This window comes from Eublepharis macularius, chromosome 17 (genome assembly GCF_028583425.1).
Source record: "Eublepharis macularius isolate TG4126 chromosome 17, MPM_Emac_v1.0, whole genome shotgun sequence".
NCBI lineage: Eukaryota > Metazoa > Chordata > Lepidosauria > Squamata > Eublepharidae > Eublepharis > Eublepharis macularius.
This window is the reverse complement of record NC_072806.1, coordinates 22,393,238-22,409,923: the sequence shown is the minus strand read 5'-3', so window position 1 is coordinate 22,409,923 and position 16,686 is coordinate 22,393,238. Positions and strand designations below refer to the sequence as shown.

The window sequence follows — 16,686 nt, the reverse complement described above, 5'->3', positions numbered from 1 at the left end:
GGGATTACCACTAACAGATGTGGTAACTGGAGGCCAGGCATGGGTGGATGGGAATTAGGGTTCCCAGGTGCCCGCCAGTGGCGGGCAAACTCCCAGGGATTTGCCCCCTCATCCGCCAATTGCTTCCATAAGTGACGTCATCGCGCCACCCATGGAAGTGTTTCTGCGCTTCGCTGGGGGCTGATTTGGGCCCCAAACTGGCAGAATCAGCTCTGTGCGAAGCACGTAAGCGCTCGCACAGCCGGCACGATGACATCACTTAAGGAAGTGATCGGCAGGAGGATAGAGAGACCTGGCAACCCTAGAGTAGGCAGTGGGCACCCAGCTTAATCTTTGCCCATCACAGCAGAGTGTTTAATTGCAAGAAACTTTGCAGGACACCTGGATCCCACCACACCTGGGGAGTTGGGGGGAGGCAATTCACAACTCCATCAGGGATTATGGGCAGGATGCTGCTGTTAAGCTCTGGCTGCCCTGACCTGGATAGCCCAGGTGAGCCTGATGTTGTCAGATCTCAGAAGCTAAGCAGGGTTGGCACTGGTTAGCAATTGGATGGGAGACCTCCAACAAAGACCAGGGTTGCAGAGGCAGACAACAGCAAACCACCTGTTAGTCTCTTGCCATGAAAACCCCGCCAGGGGTTGCCATAAGTCAGCTATGACTTGAGGGCACTCTCTACCACCAACTTCTGGATACTTCTGTACTCCCAGCCATCATTTTCAGCCCAGGTACCTTTCAGGGCGTACGTTTTTCTTTCTTTCTTTCTTTCTTTCTTTCTTTCTTTCGACAAGCCAATGTCAGCAGTTCTACCTGAAACCAGCTTGCTAACTTCCTTGGGAAAGCAAACCCAAGCTTTTGTGTTGCATTGATTGGATTTCGATTGTTCTGTCCTTGCTGTAGTTAAATCATTCCACCTTTTAAGACATAGAACTAATATGCTTTTTAAAAAGAAAAAAGCATCCATAAATTGTGGCCACTGCCTTGCAGGGGTGGGTGCTAGAAACAGTTTTCAACAATATGCACCAGCTCTCCTTCATGGCTTGGAGACAATTTGAGATGCTGGTTCTTAAAACCATCAAAGGTCACAAGGGGTGTCCTTGAATGTCCTCCACAACCTCCTGGCATCAACTTAATTAGTTTTAGATACTTATACCCTGCTTTTCCTCCCCAAGACCCAAAGCAGCTTACAATATTTGATCCACACAAGAAGCCTTTGGAGTAAATTAGTCTGAGAGGGTATGATTGGCCCAAGGTCACCCAGCAAGCTGCCATGAACTGAGTGAGGACTTGAAGTTCAATCTCCTAGATCCTACTCCAACACTCTAACCACTATACACACTACCTTTTCTGGGTTGCTTTTTAGGCCCTAATATTTTTACTTGCGGTGGTGGGAGATTTGACAACATTCCCGTAAACTCTCAACCACGCTGTTACCAAGCATTTGATTGACATTCCTGTTATGGATATAGCTAAAACTACAGCTGGTTTTGACCAAGAAAGTCATAGAAAATTCCTTTGCACACAAAAACAGGGCTAGCCCATCCCCATAACTAGACATGCCACAAAGGGAGCCTACAGGCCTAGAATAGAACAACCCTGAAGAGGGGCATGAAAAATATAGAGTAACTCAGTTGTATGGTTGCATGTAGATGAGAAGAGCCGTGCTAACTTGTATCACTATATACAACGTATTAAGGCCCAGGCTCAGAGAGTGTCTAAGAATGGCAGGAATGTCTAACTTCATAATAGCTGGGAACATTACTCAAGGATAGATGTATTGGTGGAGGACCAAATTGGGTTGCCAAGTCCCCTTACTCTTCTGGCATGAGGGGGAGGGACCTGGTACTTACCGGGTGTCTCTTCATCACACACGCCGCTAGCAAACACAAGGACATCACTTCTGGAAGTGATGTAGCAAAGGGGGACAATTTGGGCCTCTGTGAAGCATGGGAGCATGCCCGCCACCGGGCATGATGACATCACTTAAAGAAATGATGTCATCACGCCCAGTGGAAGTGCACCTACTGCACATGGCTGGGGAAGTTTTTTGCCTCCTGGGCTCATTCCCCGGGCCTCCCCCTCCCCGCACTGGCCAGGTGAGTGGCAACGGGGGGCAGAGGCTGGGAGCAGGGGATCGCCTGCCCTCACCAGGAGACCTAGCAGCCCTAGGGTCAGAAGATATTCATATGTATAAGAAAGCTGTCATTACTAATTTAACACAGCCTCAGTTAAGATAAGAATTAGCAAGAATTAATTATTTTTTATATATTTTAATAATCTGTTTCAAATATGGATAACGTCTGGTGTTTGATGTTATAATAAATTAGCCAAGCATGTGAGTCCCTTTGAAGTGGAACAGACAACTATTGTAAGGAGATGGTTCTGAAACGCTATAAATATGATACGCTGAACTGATCGGGAGCTTCCTCTTAAAAGGGGTTCCTTGCCTGTGACCTTCATATCTTTGGGTAAGATATGTTTTTAGACTCATGTAATCGCACTCCTTAAATCATCTATGTAGCTATTATAAGCAATGGTATGATTTTCTGTTGATTGAGTTGGTATTAAGCGTGCTAAATAATTATACTTTATTAATAAAGGGTTAGCATGGAAGCAGAAAGTCCAAAATTGTATTACTTGTGTCCTATACCCGGTAACAAACTTAAGACATTATCTGTGGTGTACCTCTTGCCAGAAGTTAAATGATTTGGTATAGGAAAGCTAACTAGATGCTCAGGGCTTCTTAAATGCATGCCTCTATCTAAATCAGGTCTGACTGGAGTCATCCAGAACGTTCCCCAATGTGCACATATGCATACACAGAGGCAGCAGTTCCCCTTCCTTCTCCAAGGTTAGCCCCTTTGCAAAATTTTATGAGGGGGCAGGGCTTTTTTTCTGGGAAAAGAGGTGGTGGAACTCAATGGTGGAACTCAGGACCGCACAATGACATCACTTTGGGTCAGCTGCAACAAGGGGGTGGGGGTTTGAAAGTTTAAATCGCCCTTGGCGAAAATGGTGACATGGCCGGTGGCCCCACCCCCTGATTTCCAGACAGAGGGGAGTTTAGATTGCCCTCCGTGGCAGCAATCTAAACTCCCCTCTGTCTGGAGATCTGGGGGCAGGGCCACCGGTCATGTCACCATTTTCAAGAGGTGCTGGAACTCCGTTCCACCACGTTCCAGCTGAAAAAAAGCCCTGTGAGGGGGGATGACTTGCTGGAAGAGAATGGGTTTTGAAATATAGGCAGGTACTATCTTCTCTTTGCTACAAGTTCTTCTCTCCAGGTTTCCTCTACAAAAAGAAGTGGCCATTTGACTGACAACCGGGCCATCCGGGCCATTTGATTGACAACCAGGTCATCTTTTGGCATACCAAAACCTACAGACAGAAGTACCCAATAGTCACCAGCCAAAGCACCTCTAGCTCTCAGGAGCCATTTTCCCAATAGCTGGGGGAAAAAATCCATCTCTTCCATTTTGTACCATCAGAGCAGCTTATTTCCTCAGAAAGGGGCAGCATGAGAAAGTTCAGGCCCCTCCCTTCCCACCAATCCTGCTTCTTTCTAATGCTCTCATGATACTGCTGGCAAATCTAGGTCATCTTGAGCCACTTACATTTACCTGCTGGTGGTAACTGCAAAGAGAACGTTCCGAGCCAGAGGACAGGCACTTCGAGGCAGGGGGAAACTTTGCAGGAAGAACCTGTTTGCTTCTGCAGAAAAAGGACAGGATGCACAGCAAGGAAAAACACAAGTCTGGTGGGGGGTGTGTGTCAAACTCCCACACAGGCACTTCCAAGAGCTTTACTCTAAAGAAGTAGAGGCTGCTGACTGAGCTAGTAAGGGCAGGCGCTGACCTTTGCAAATACCCATATGAATTTTGTATCAGCAATCTTTTTAAATACTCCACTCTAGAATTAGACTTTTGTTATATGGCATGCCATTACCATCACGAGGGCAGCCTGCCTCAGCGGGAAAAGTGCTAAACAACCCCGCCAGATGGACACGTTCAAGATTTAGTCATACCTAGGGGGATTCCCTGACTGTGTGAAAAAATATGTCTTTGGAAGTTCAGACAAAAAAAAGATACAGCAACTGGATGGGGAAGACTAAGCATGCTTCAGGCAGTATAGCTCAAAAGCCTGTGAAATGAAAAAAATAATTAAATTGGCCAGTTCAAGCCCCAGAGATGCTACAGAAGTCGGGAGAGGAAGACAGCCGGGAACTTTCCCAGTAGCTTCTCCCTCCCACCAGGCCCAAACCTTTAATGCTGAACCAGAAATCTCTTATAACGCTGAATCAGAAAATTCCAATACCCTAGAGAATCTTAACTTACATTTTAAAAAATCTTGTGTGACCAGGACTTTTTTTCAGCTGGAATGTGGTGGAATGGAGTTCCGGAACCTCTTAAAAATGGTCACATGGCTGGTGGCCCCGCCCCCTAATCTAAACTACCCTCTGTCTGGAGATCAGGGGGCAGGGCCACCAGCCATGTGACCATTTTCTCCTAGGGCAACTCACTGAGTTCCACCACCTCTTTTCCCAAAAAAAAAGCCTCGTGTGTGACTTTGGACAAGCCACACTGCAATCCTAAGAACACTTTACTGGTAGTAAGCCCCATTGACTAAAATGGGACTTCTGGGTAAACCTGCTTTGGATTGCTCCTTCAGGGACTTCACGACCCAGTGGGGATTTGAACCCGGATTTCTCGGGTCATGGCTGGACATTCTAACCATGGGTAATAAATACACTGACTCTCAGGGCCAAACTAGACGTAGTAAAATCTTTGTGGCTGCCACAAGGACACTGTCACATATGTTTTGGGGCCTTCGTGCAGCAAGCAGCTAAATTACAAGCCTGAAAGAAGTCACAGACGTAGGGAGTAAAGGCACGCCGAGGGTGTGCCCGTTGAAGAAAACGCTCTAATCAAGTATTTCTACCTTGGAGGGCCCAAGCAGTCACTCTTCCTCAATACTTCGTCCTTTCTGGTTTTAGGCCAACCATTTATATCACAGCAGCTTCTGACGGCAATCCAAAGGAGGTCCAGAATAAAATATTTGTTAAAAGCCGAACAGAAAAATTTCCTAACTTTTATTAAAGTTAACAAAGTGTGGCTGAGGAAAAGGTCAAGAAAGAAAGAAAGAAAGAAAGAAAGAAAGAAAGAAAGAAAGAAAGAAAGAAAGAAAGAAAGAAAGAAAGAAAGAAAGAAAGAAAGAAAGAAAGAAAGAAAGAAAGAAAGAAAGAAAGAAAGAAAGGGAGCTTGCTTCAGATTAAAGCTTAAGAAATTCAACCAAGTTTTCAATATCGTGCAAGATTGCATCAGGGCTACAACCTATTTTGTGTGCTAATCAAACTCAAGAAAAATGCTCACGACACAGGAAAGGGCAGTGGCTTAGAAGGGCAAAAGAATTCGTTCATACTGCTGGGCATACATAAAGATTACATCATATACGCCTCACACCTTCAGAAGTGAATTGGGTGACTGACACTAGACCAGAGCCTTTCCAGTTGTGGCACCATAACACCCTCGCCCCCCACACACAGCTGTTTGTCTGGCTCAACATTTTACAGTTTTTATTTATGATGATGATGATTTGTAAATAACCTCAATAATCTTATAGCGTTATTGACACATTTCAGATTTTTTCCCCAGAAATACACATGGACTGCAAGGGAACAGAATCCCGTTTCTCTCCATCTTGGATTCGTGAGCAGTGGGACCTTATGCATTTCCCTCCCTGGTGTGTTTCTCTGCCCTAGTCTCAGAAATTACCACACACAATCAGTTCTCCATTTCTAAGAAAGAACAGTTATGCCAGGAAGGGGGGCAGTGTACTTGCGGGTATGTGAGAAAGAAGGAAACTCAGAACCAAAGCTAGTCACAATGGTATAAACTGGTGTTTACATTAGTCTGTAAAAAACTCTGCCAAGAAAACATCGTGATGCGACGTCCCCCCCATGGGTCAGTAATGACTCAGTGCTTGCACAGGGGACTACCTTTACCTTTACGTTAGTCCTCATGAATCAGTTCCAAGAATGTTAGAAGAGCATGCTAGATCAAAACAAGAGTTCGTAGGGTTGCCAACTCCTGCTTAGGAAATACCTGGAGATTTGAGGGTGGAGCCTTGGGGAGGGTGGGGTTTAGGAAGGGCAGGGATCTTAGCAGGTAGAATTCCATAGAGTCCACCCTCCAAAGCAGCCATTTTCTCTAGGGGAACTGATCGCTGTCACCTGGAGAGTGATTGTAATTCCAGGAAATTTCCAGCCCCCTCATGGAGGTTGGCAACCCTAACAGAGACTCAGTTCCCCTTTTCTGTAAAAGCCACAGACAAGGAAGCACAAGATCTAAGCATGCAAGCAAAAAGCCAGATCCAATTCCCCTCTAGCCCCGCCCCCAATTCAGCCACTAAGTCCTCACGTTACTGTAGGCAAAACTCCCTTCCACCTCACTCTACAAAAATGTCCAATGCAGGAGTGATCAACCTTCCAGGGCTGTTCTGAGGATTCCAAGAAATATATCTTAAACATTTTTATCTCTGAGAAGAGCAACAAACTGCAGCACCAAGTACTGGACCTAATCAGAAAACCTCCATAAATAAGCAGTGGCGACAGCCACCGGGGCGCATCAGCTTTTTAATTGTGACAAACCTGCATTCAAATTCTCACTCATCTGCAAAGCACATGGGGTAGTGCTGTCCCAAATCACCCATTTCCCAGCTAGCCTACCCTACAAGGTTGCTGGGCAGACAATAGGAATGTACAAGGTGGAACAGTACCCAAAGTTGTTAGGGGAAAGGGATTTTACTATGGAATTTTACTATGTGTGAATTTTACTATGGAATTCAGCGATTCCCATCCTGCGCCTCCCCCTGAATTGAATCACCCCTTCCATGAGACCATGCTAGGTCAGTTCCAATAAGACAATTCTCTGGCATGCAAATGTTTCAGAACGACTCTTACAGGAGGAACACACAAAGAAAACATGACTGCAGAAAAAAGTGAGGCCTTCTGAAGGAAGAACCATAAAGAAAAATAATCATTCAAACCCAACCACACGTGTAGCATAAAGGCTAAGCAAATGAGTTGCAATCAGGGAGGGCCCTGGTTCGAGTCTTGCTGCAAGTCCACCAGAATGTCTTTGACTGGCCATTCTTTCAGACTCAGTCTTCCCGCTACCCTGTCTGCATAATGGGTATGACTGCCTTATTGTAAATATTATAAAAGGATACTAGATGCAAAGGACTTTGAACACCAAAAGTGTTTGATTCACATTTAGTGATATATTCACAGTCTTTTATCCATCTTCAATGCCTCACCCACTTTCCCCCAGTTCAATTCTGCTACAGCTAAGGAAGAAAACCTCAACAGGTATACTTGGAAGTCAGTGCCCTATTATTCCAATCCTTAGGATTGCTGCTTTAAATGTCCAAGGATGTGATTCTATTTCTCAGCTTTAGTTTTAGAACGAGACGCCAGGGCCAAGTTTTGATGAGTTCTGACACTAGTTAAGGCTCGATCCCAAAGATCTCCTATGAGAGGAAGGACAGTACGTTTCGCTGCCTGTAATTTTTCTGTTTTGTTGATATGAACGTGGATATCGCATCGCTGATAAAATGAGACTCAGTTAATTAAGTTGTGCAATGAAGGGGAATTCCCCTGAATGCCATTTTCATAATTCAGGAAGCCTGTCAAGTAATGTTGTAACCATTACGGAGATCCTATCTACGCCTTTTTTATGTAAGGCAGAAAGGCAGGGTAAAAACCTTGCCGATAAAGGGTAAAATAAATTCTGCCCTTCCTCTAAGGAGGTGGTTTTCAACCCGCGAGTCAAGACTCTCGGGAGCAGCCATTTTTGGTCCTGCCTTTACGAAAAGCCTGTGGCAGAGATAAAAAGAAGGGCACACACCCTGCCTGTCTTTTGTGTGCATGCTGAAAGAAGCAACGGGAAATGTTACTCAATGATGGGATGGATTCCTATACGGATTGGACCCTTGGCTTGTTCCTCACTATGGTACACTTCCTGGAACTTGACTTGCATTTCCTTTCTAAGAACATAAGAGAAGCCATGTTGGATCAGGCCAATGGCCCATCCAGTCCAACACTCTTGTGTCACACAGTGGCCAAAAAAACAGGTGTCATCAGGAGGCCTGCCAGTGGGGAAGGGACACTAGAAGCCCTCCCACTGATTGCCCCCCCCCAAACACCAAGAATACAGAGCATCACTGCCCTAGACAGAGAGTTCCAGCTATACCTTGTGGCTAATAGCCGCTGATGGACCTCTGCTCCATATGTTTATCCAATCCCCTCTTGAAGACGTCTATGCTTGAAGCTGCCACCACCTCCTGTGGCAGTGAATTCCATGTGTTAATCACTCTTTGGGTGAAGAAGTACTTCTTTTTAACCGTTCTAACCCGACTGCTCAGCAATTTCATTCTCATCTCTCTTGGTCCCCTGTCCATGGTTCTTGCCTTGACATCAATGAGGTCATATTTCTGGTTCCTGCTGTTCATGTCACATGACTCTGATGTCATGCAAGTAAGCAACAGCAGATCTGGGAAGACAACGGCTCTAAGATGCTCAGGGCAAAATGCATGGTTCTCCACTCCTCCATTTATCCTTACAACAGCCCTGTGAGGTAGATTAGGTTGAGAGTATGTGACAGGCTCGGCATCCTCCAACAAGATCCCTGTCTGAGTGGGGTTTTGAGTCCAGGTCACCACAGTCTCTGTCCAATGCTCTAACCAGTATACCACACTGACTTCTAAAACAGTGGCCCTTGGACAGTGCTTGACGTGGGGGAAGGGAAAGGGGAAGTGGGAGTCCTTTAAGGAAGTCCATAAACCCCCTCCCACCATGAACAGAGCCAGGAGTGCCAAACCTTGTCCTCCTCCAATGTGTAGCAAAGTAGGTAGTCAGAAATCAAATTAAATCAAATTTATTGCATGGTCAAAGACCAGCATAGATGAAGCAGGCAGTCAGAAAACGTAAGGGGACTAACCCCCTTGCAGTTCTGTGGTACTTTTATTGATCTTTGAATGAAAGCCTGCCCTCAAGTCATAGCTGACTTATGGCGACCCCTGGTGGGGTTTTCATGGCAAGAGGTGGTTTGCCATTGCCTGTCCCTGCAACCCTGGTCTTCTTTGAGGTCTCCCATCCAATTACTAACCAGGACCGACCCTGCTTAGCTTCTGAGATCTGATGAGATCAGGCTATCCAGGTCAGAGCTTATTGATATTTAAGAGCTTTTTATTCTGGTTTCCTCTCGGCTGCAATAGCTGCAACTGCTTCTGTGGTTTTTCTGTTGACTTCATTTCTAGCCTTCTTTGACCTTGTAACTGGTAAGCCACGGGTGAGGGTTTCAAAGCCAAAAGGCAGTGCAGAAATGTTCATCACTCACTCAATCAATCAATCATGAAAACAAAAACTAACACAGGGCACTTTATAAGAACTTAGGAAAACAATCTAAAGGGGAAGTGGAGAAAGAATTGTTCACCATCTTCCAACCCTGCCCTTGGTTTTTAATGCCCTAACAAATAAGAAAGCAATGCCAACCAGATGAAAAGGATGGGGAAAGGGTTTCCAAGCAGAACTGGCGCAGCTCCTATTTAAACTGTGCTTTCTTAGGCACACACTTAATTGTTGACTGGAAACTGCAACACTCCCTGCCTCAGTTTCCCCACTGGCAGCACAGGGACAAGCCTACTGGCCCACCTCACAAGGCTGATGTGTGAGAGTATGTAAGAAGACCACCCCAAACGCTGACAGCCAAATACGATGACTGAAATGCCAGCCTTCTTTTCCAAACAGGGAAAGACCAAAAAACCCTTTTGGGTGTTAGTACATGATGTGAAATCAAGAGCGTTTTTTCCAGCCCCAAAAAGGAAGCAGGAAAGCACGCATCATACCGTTTTTAGACACTAGTTGAGTTGCATTAAAAAAGAGGAAAAGTTATGAGCAAAATCAAAACCAAAATCAGCAGTCCCTGGGCACGCAGGCAGGTTCCCGGCGCCGCAAGCCAAGAACGAGAACGCCCCGTTTACACAGGAATAAGCCCCTTAAGCCGCGCAGGCTCCGTTCCCGAGTCAGTACAGAGAGGGCTGAGTTGGGAGGCGAGCCGCTGAAATCCACAGGGTGGAATGTACATCTGCACCAAGCTAGGCTGCCAAGCGCACGGTTTACCAGGGATCCTATGGAACCCCACAAGGGTTACTTTTGAGTAAGCACGCCTAGAGCTCAAACTACACGCGACAGGCAGAGCATTTCCTCCAGTTTGATAAGGGAAAGAGGACGCACATGAAACGGGTCCTGGCTGGGGTTTGGTTTCTAGATTTACTTACATGTCCTTGGCTGGCAAGTTTTTCCCCTCCACTATTCGGATGAACAAAGAGCTCCTCTTGGCCATGGCTGATCCCAGGCTGGCGGGCAAAGCAGGACGAAGCAGCTATTCGCCTGCGGCACGGCCAGGCGAGCTCGTGGGGAGCATTTCTCGCTCGCGGGGGCAGGAAAACTAGCAAAGGGCGCCGAAGCCCCAGAAGCGCGCAAAGCGGCTCGCGGCTCCCAGCCGGGCGTTCCCACCACCCCGCTTTAGAAATGTGGGGATGCGTGTCTCGCGCCCGGTTTTTATCGCTCCGCCAATGAGGAAGCAGAAAGGTAAAGAGGGGCGTGGTCAGACAGGCACCTCTCAGGGCGATTGGCCGAGCCGCTTGCCGGCCAGTTCGCGCGAATGGTTGCCAACCTCCGGGGGACGCCTGGAGATCTCCCGGAATTACAAACGACCTCCAGGAGTGCAGAGACCAGTTCCTCTGAAGAAAATGGCTACTTGGAAGGGTGGATTCCATGACACTATGTCCCACTGAGATCCCTTCCCTCCCCAAACCCTGCCCACTGCAGGCTCCACTCCTCAAATCCTCAGGAATTTTCCAACCCAGAGTTGGCAACTTGTCCTACAAAGGGGCGACGGCCGGGTTTTAAGGCTGCGGTCCTCGATGCACGCTTCCCTCAGAATAAACGGACTTTGCTTCTGAGTGTGTCTAGGATTGCACAACAGACTGATTTCAGTGTGCAACACTGAGCCCTGAGAAGTTGGATAAGCAATACAAAAGAGTATAGATTGCAGAAATCTGAAAAGCAGAAATCTGATACAGAGCTGAAATAATGTTGGAACAAACATAAGCAATTTGACATTACAAGTTAAACACAAGAAACAATCCAGCAATATGCAGTACAAAATACTGTAGTCTACAGTCCCTATCAGTTATCAAAGCATCTCTTTGAACCATTTTCTTACCCTACAGTTTCTTACCCATATAAGAAAGTCCTCCTAAATAATTGCTTTTGTACAGTTTTCTGAATGTCAGGAGCGTGGGAGCTTGCACCTTCTAATCTGAAATACCTTTTAATCTTTCTCTTGCACTTTAGCAAAGAGCAAAGAACTAATCACAACCACAAAAGAGATTATAAAACCACACACGTCACAAATGCTTATTACACATGCTTGCATTCATCCGGATGAAACCTAGGTTGCGCCCTGTCGGAAAACACATATTGTTCAGGCTCAGAGTGAACCTGGATGAATCTCACATCATAACAAACCCAAACTATGTTCATAGTTTACAAAAAAGCAAACGTATTACATTGAAGGCCCCACTAAGAAGAGGGCACTACCAATTTTTTCAAAAATGGATGCCAGATTTTTAAAATAGGAGGGCGGTATTGTAGGGAGGGGGTCTCATAGACTTCACCACTATGTTGCCTTACATACTGTCTGTTGCTTTAAGTATGTGCTCCTATGTGCTACCTGTGCTTTATGTTGTCTAATGTCAGCCCTAGATTGCTTATGTTCTGTTTCAGCATTTCTTCAACTCTGTGTTGGATTCTTGCTAATGTTATGTCTTTGTAAATTTGTGTTTATTTACCCTATGGCACTGTTTATGGAAATATCCTTGATCCTGAGTGTACTAATCTCACACTGTGTAATCCACCTTGAGTCTCAGTGAGAAAGGCAGACTATAAATGACATAAATAAATAAAATCTAAATACAAAACAGGCAGTTGATATTTCTCCTTCTCAGCACTATTAGTGCAACTGGACTCTGTGCATGTTGACTCACAAGTAGCCTCGCTATGTTCAAAGCGGCTTCCTCCTAAGCACATACCTATGAGAGGGTGGATATATAGCTGTTCCAAGAAGAGGGCAACTGGGAATGGTACTGTGAAACTGACACGCAGTTTTTCCCTAGACATGTTTACTCAGAAGTAAATCCCAGGTAAATTTTAGGGATTTACTTTTAGGGATGTCTCATCATAGAGTTTTCAAGGTAAGAGATTAATAATGCTTGTCAATAATGCTAGGAAAGGTGAAAGCTATTAGGAAAAAAGAAAGACCTAAAACCAGTTTGGTGTAGTGGTTAAGAGCGTGGGACTCTAATCTGGAGAGCCAGGTTTGATTCCCCACTCCTCCACTTGAAGCCAGCTGGGTGACCTTGGGCTAGTCACAGCTCTCTCAGAGCTCTCTCAGCTCCTCCCACCTCACAGGGTGATTGTTGTGGGGATAATAATAACATACTGTGTAAACTGCTATGAGTAGGTGTTAAGTTGTCCTGAAGTATACAAATTGAATGATGTTGTTGTTGTTATTATAATTATTAAAACAAGATGGCTTGGCTCAATAAAAGAAGCCACATCCTTCAGTTTGCAGGATCTGAGCAAGTCTGCTAATGATAGGACATTTTGGAGGTCTTTCATTCATAGGGTTGCCATAGGTCAGAGACGATTTGACGGCACATACACACACACACACTTTTAGGGAGGTGCACATAGGGTTGCAATTATACAGCACAACCCTGTGCATATCCTTTTGAGCAAGACTTCCTCCCAAGAAAATATACATTTAGGATTGCCGTGCATTTATTCTGAGTAAGCATGCACAGGACTGAGAGCTACATGTCAGTATGAAAATAGGAAACTTTGTTGTACTGACTGGGACCACTGATCTACTTCCAGGATAGAGTATTTAATTTATTTAACTTGTAGGCCACCTATCTCACCCAGACTCAAGATAAATGTAAAAACAAATGCAATCAGTGCAGCATAATACATACAAATCAGCCATGCAATAGTTGTAAAGTTGTTCTAACATACTCAAAACCAACACAATACAAAAGCAGAGGCAATAAAATTGTACAATGCATACCATACACAATGAAATAACACTGAATTACAAAATTAGAGATGCTGTATAATGTAGTGTACAATGCATACAGGAAAGAAAGTAATGAACACTACCTAACATTTCACAGATATAAACTATAATCGTGTCTTCTTTCTAAAAAGGCCTTCCTGGACCATTCCTTTTTAGGGTAGGGTCTTGGACCAGTCACACATACTTAGCCTAGCCTACCTCCCAGGGTTGTTGGAAGGATGAACTGGAGAATAAGAGAATGTTGTAAGCTGCTTTGGATCCCCATTGGGGAGAAGAAAAGTAGTGTATAAATTAAGTAAATAGATAAATACATTTCCCAGTGCCTGCTGTCTGCTATCTTGAACTGGAGAGGTCAAGATCTGAACTCATGACCTTCTGATTGCAAAGCCATCCGTCCTCCCACAGGCCACAGTTTCTCCCCAACCTTCTCAGAGACTATTTTCTCCCATTCATTCCCTCTTCAGAGCCTTTATTCCCACCACCTCCTTATACTATCAGGTATTAAAAAATACCTATTTACTGCAGAACAAACCAGTTTGTGCTGGATTTTAGCCTTTCTCCCAAATGCATATTTCCCCTTTACAACCTTAAACCAGTCAGCTGCTGACAAGCACATAAGCTGAACCCAGGATTAGCCGAGGGTTGAAAAGTTCTTTCCAAAAGAAAACAGATGACATTATATTATTAACAGCTCGGGGGCGAGGGAGGGAAGGAAATTCTAGCCAGCTGTTCCCTGAGACTGGGGGAGACCCTTTCCAGAGAAAACTGGAAATCCAGCCATCTGGGAAACCTCATCAGTATAAAGGAGGGTGCCACTTCTTTAAATAAGCCCTTGATCCTGTTCCTTTAACCAGCTGCTTGATCAATAACAAGGAACAATACTGGTCTGTGCATTGCTCAAACGATAGGAGAAAAAGACTATCCCTATCCCTAACCCTAACCCTAACCCTAACCCTAATGAAATCCGCAACTCCACCAAATCGTCCTACAGCTTTCTAAATACTGGGGGGGTAGAGTAAGAAGAAAGCTTGCCAACTTTTAGAACTGGCTGTTCCTTTAACTGCAATTAACTGAAGTTCGCTCTGCAGCCACAAAAGGTGATTGTGTTTAGCTTGATACTCTGAAAAGTGTTGCTTGCTGATTTCTGCTAATCAGGGGTCATTTTGTAGAAAAAGAGTTGCAGGAACTCATTAGAATAACTCATTAGCACAACTCATTTGCATATGCCGTGCCCCTTGACATCACTGGAAGTGTGTCATTGGCATGACTGATTTGCATATGCCACACCCCCTGACATCACCTATCCTGGCTGTTTTGGACCCAATCCTGGCCATTCAGGGCCAAAATTGGGCCCCAAACGGCAAAAAGGGGCTGAAAATGGCCAAAAAGGGGCCCAAAATGGTCAGGATTGGGCCACTGCTGAGCGGGACAGTGATCCACCACCCATTAGAGGCTCCATCCTGGCTGTTTCGGGACCAGTCCTGGCTGTTTTGGGCCTGATCCTGGCCATTATGGGCCCAAATTGGGCTGTTTCGGCCCCGATCCAGGCCGAAACTGGCCCCAAATGGCCAAAAATCAGGTGGGTGGGGCCACCTGATATGTGACCCTTTTGGAGAACTACCGGAACTGCGTTCCTGCGCGTTTTCCCTCAAAATGAGCCCTGCTGCTAATCAAACTTCCCATAAAGGTACAGGAGCAGACAAAGGTTGTTTTTCCTTCATCAGTTGGCAACCTTCCTTTCTATGGCTGCAGAGTTACCTTTTACTGTACAGCCAGTTAAGTTTTTTAAAAAGCATTGTTTGAATTACTAGGTTCTGCCTAGATTGACAAGTGTTGCACAAGACTTCACAGCTGTCACTTTAACAGCCATTTGATTTGCAGCCAATTAATGGAGGACCTAGTGTTACTCCATATCTTGGTGAGAAAAATCACCTGCTGCTTTCTGCATATGTTTAAGGGATTGGTCTTCAAAGCAAAATACAATAAGTATATATCCAGCATTCTTAAACTTGTTTTTAAATATTTATTGATGATTATTTGAATAAATTGTTTTATATCCATTTTAGCTAAGTAACTGCCAGATGAACAGCAGCGTAGCATGGGTTGGCAGAACCTGGGGCAACTCTTGGTAGGTGGTGCCTGTTACTACACACGTGCTCCTGGGACTGTGCTAGGGTTGCCAGCCTCCAGGTAGTACCACAAACACGAAAAGAGAGAGTGACGGCGTAAGACTGCAAATCAACCAATGTAACCGTCACCAACTAACTAATACAACTTAAAGGAATATTCACCACCCTTATATGCAAAATTACAAAATTTACTCGTACAGCATTGAATCATAAATATACAATCCAAACAACACTAATCGAATAGCCGTGTTAGGGCATATGTCACACTTCAAATGAAAACAACAAGGGGAGGGGAGAAGATTTTCAAACCAATCCCCTGTGTTTTTTGCAGAAACACAATCACTTTGAATAGGGCTAGAGAAAGCCTCTACGCAATTTTATACAAATTTCAATATGTACAAAGCACATACATGTTGTTCAAATCAGTATTTCAACAAAAAATAAATAGAATCGACATTTTCCAAATTGTAACTGAACGGGTCAGCCAGCAAGAGGTTTGAAAATATTCTCCCCTCCCCTTGTTGTTTTCATTTGAAGTGTGACATATGCCCTAACACGGCTATTCGATTAGTGTTGTTTGGATTGTATATTTATGATTCAATGCTGTACGAGTAAATTTTGTAATTTTGCATATAAGGGTGGTGAATATTCCTTTAAGTTGTATTAGTTAGTTGGTGACGGTTACATTGGTTGATTTGCAGCCTCCAGGTAGTGGCTGGAGATCTCCTGGAATTACAACTGGTCTCCAGGCCACAGAGATCAGTTCACCTGGAGAAAATGGCTACTTTGGGGGGTGGACTCCATGGAATTATGCCATGCCAAGGTCCTTTTCCTCCACAAACTCCACTTTCTCCAGGTTTCACCCTCCAGATCTCCAGGAATTTCCTAATTTGGAGCTGGCAACCCTAGACTGTGCTATGATGTCACTTCTGGGAAGTGACATCATCACATAAGGCACAGCCTCCCCTGGGAGCACTCCCACGATTTGGGCCTGCTTGCCTCCCCACCCCTTACCTGGCAGCCCTACAGTGCAGCCACTCATACTGCTGCCACCAACTCGGCACACTCCTCGGCCAGCAGCCACTGCAGGAGAGCCAGCTTGGAGCCCAGCGAGCCGGCCACCCCATTGGTGCAGCAGGCGGCTAGGACGGCCTCCCGCGGATGCAGAGCAGGCTCTCCTGCTTGGCATGGCATCCCCTAAAAATTATGCGCTTGGGGCGACTGCCCATCTTGGCCCCCCACACACTACACCACTGCAGATGAAGGAGGACTGAAACGGAAAACTGTTTGCTAGCCAGCCCGTTGCAGTTACTGCTAAATATGACTATGAACTCTGAAGATTTTGTATGAAGCTTTTC

At 45.2% G+C, this 16,686-nt stretch overlaps 1 protein-coding gene across 3 annotated transcripts in view; it reads right to left on the bottom strand.

The window, feature by feature from the left end:
- The window catches only part of LOC129344441 (ras GTPase-activating protein 4-like), a 70,237-nt gene extending 59,673 nt beyond the window's left edge, over nt 1-10,564 (bottom strand). For 2 of the 3 annotated variants that reach the window (XM_055001064.1, XM_055001065.1), the window contains exon 1: nt 10,336-10,564. In XM_055001064.1, coding sequence (XP_054857039.1) covers nt 10,336-10,400 — 65 coding nt within the window. In that variant the 5' untranslated portion in view covers nt 10,401-10,564. The remainder of the gene's footprint in view (nt 1-10,335) is intronic. The other variant, XM_055001066.1, reaches the window with a different exon arrangement.
- Between the last annotated feature and the right edge of the window lie 6,122 nt (nt 10,565-16,686).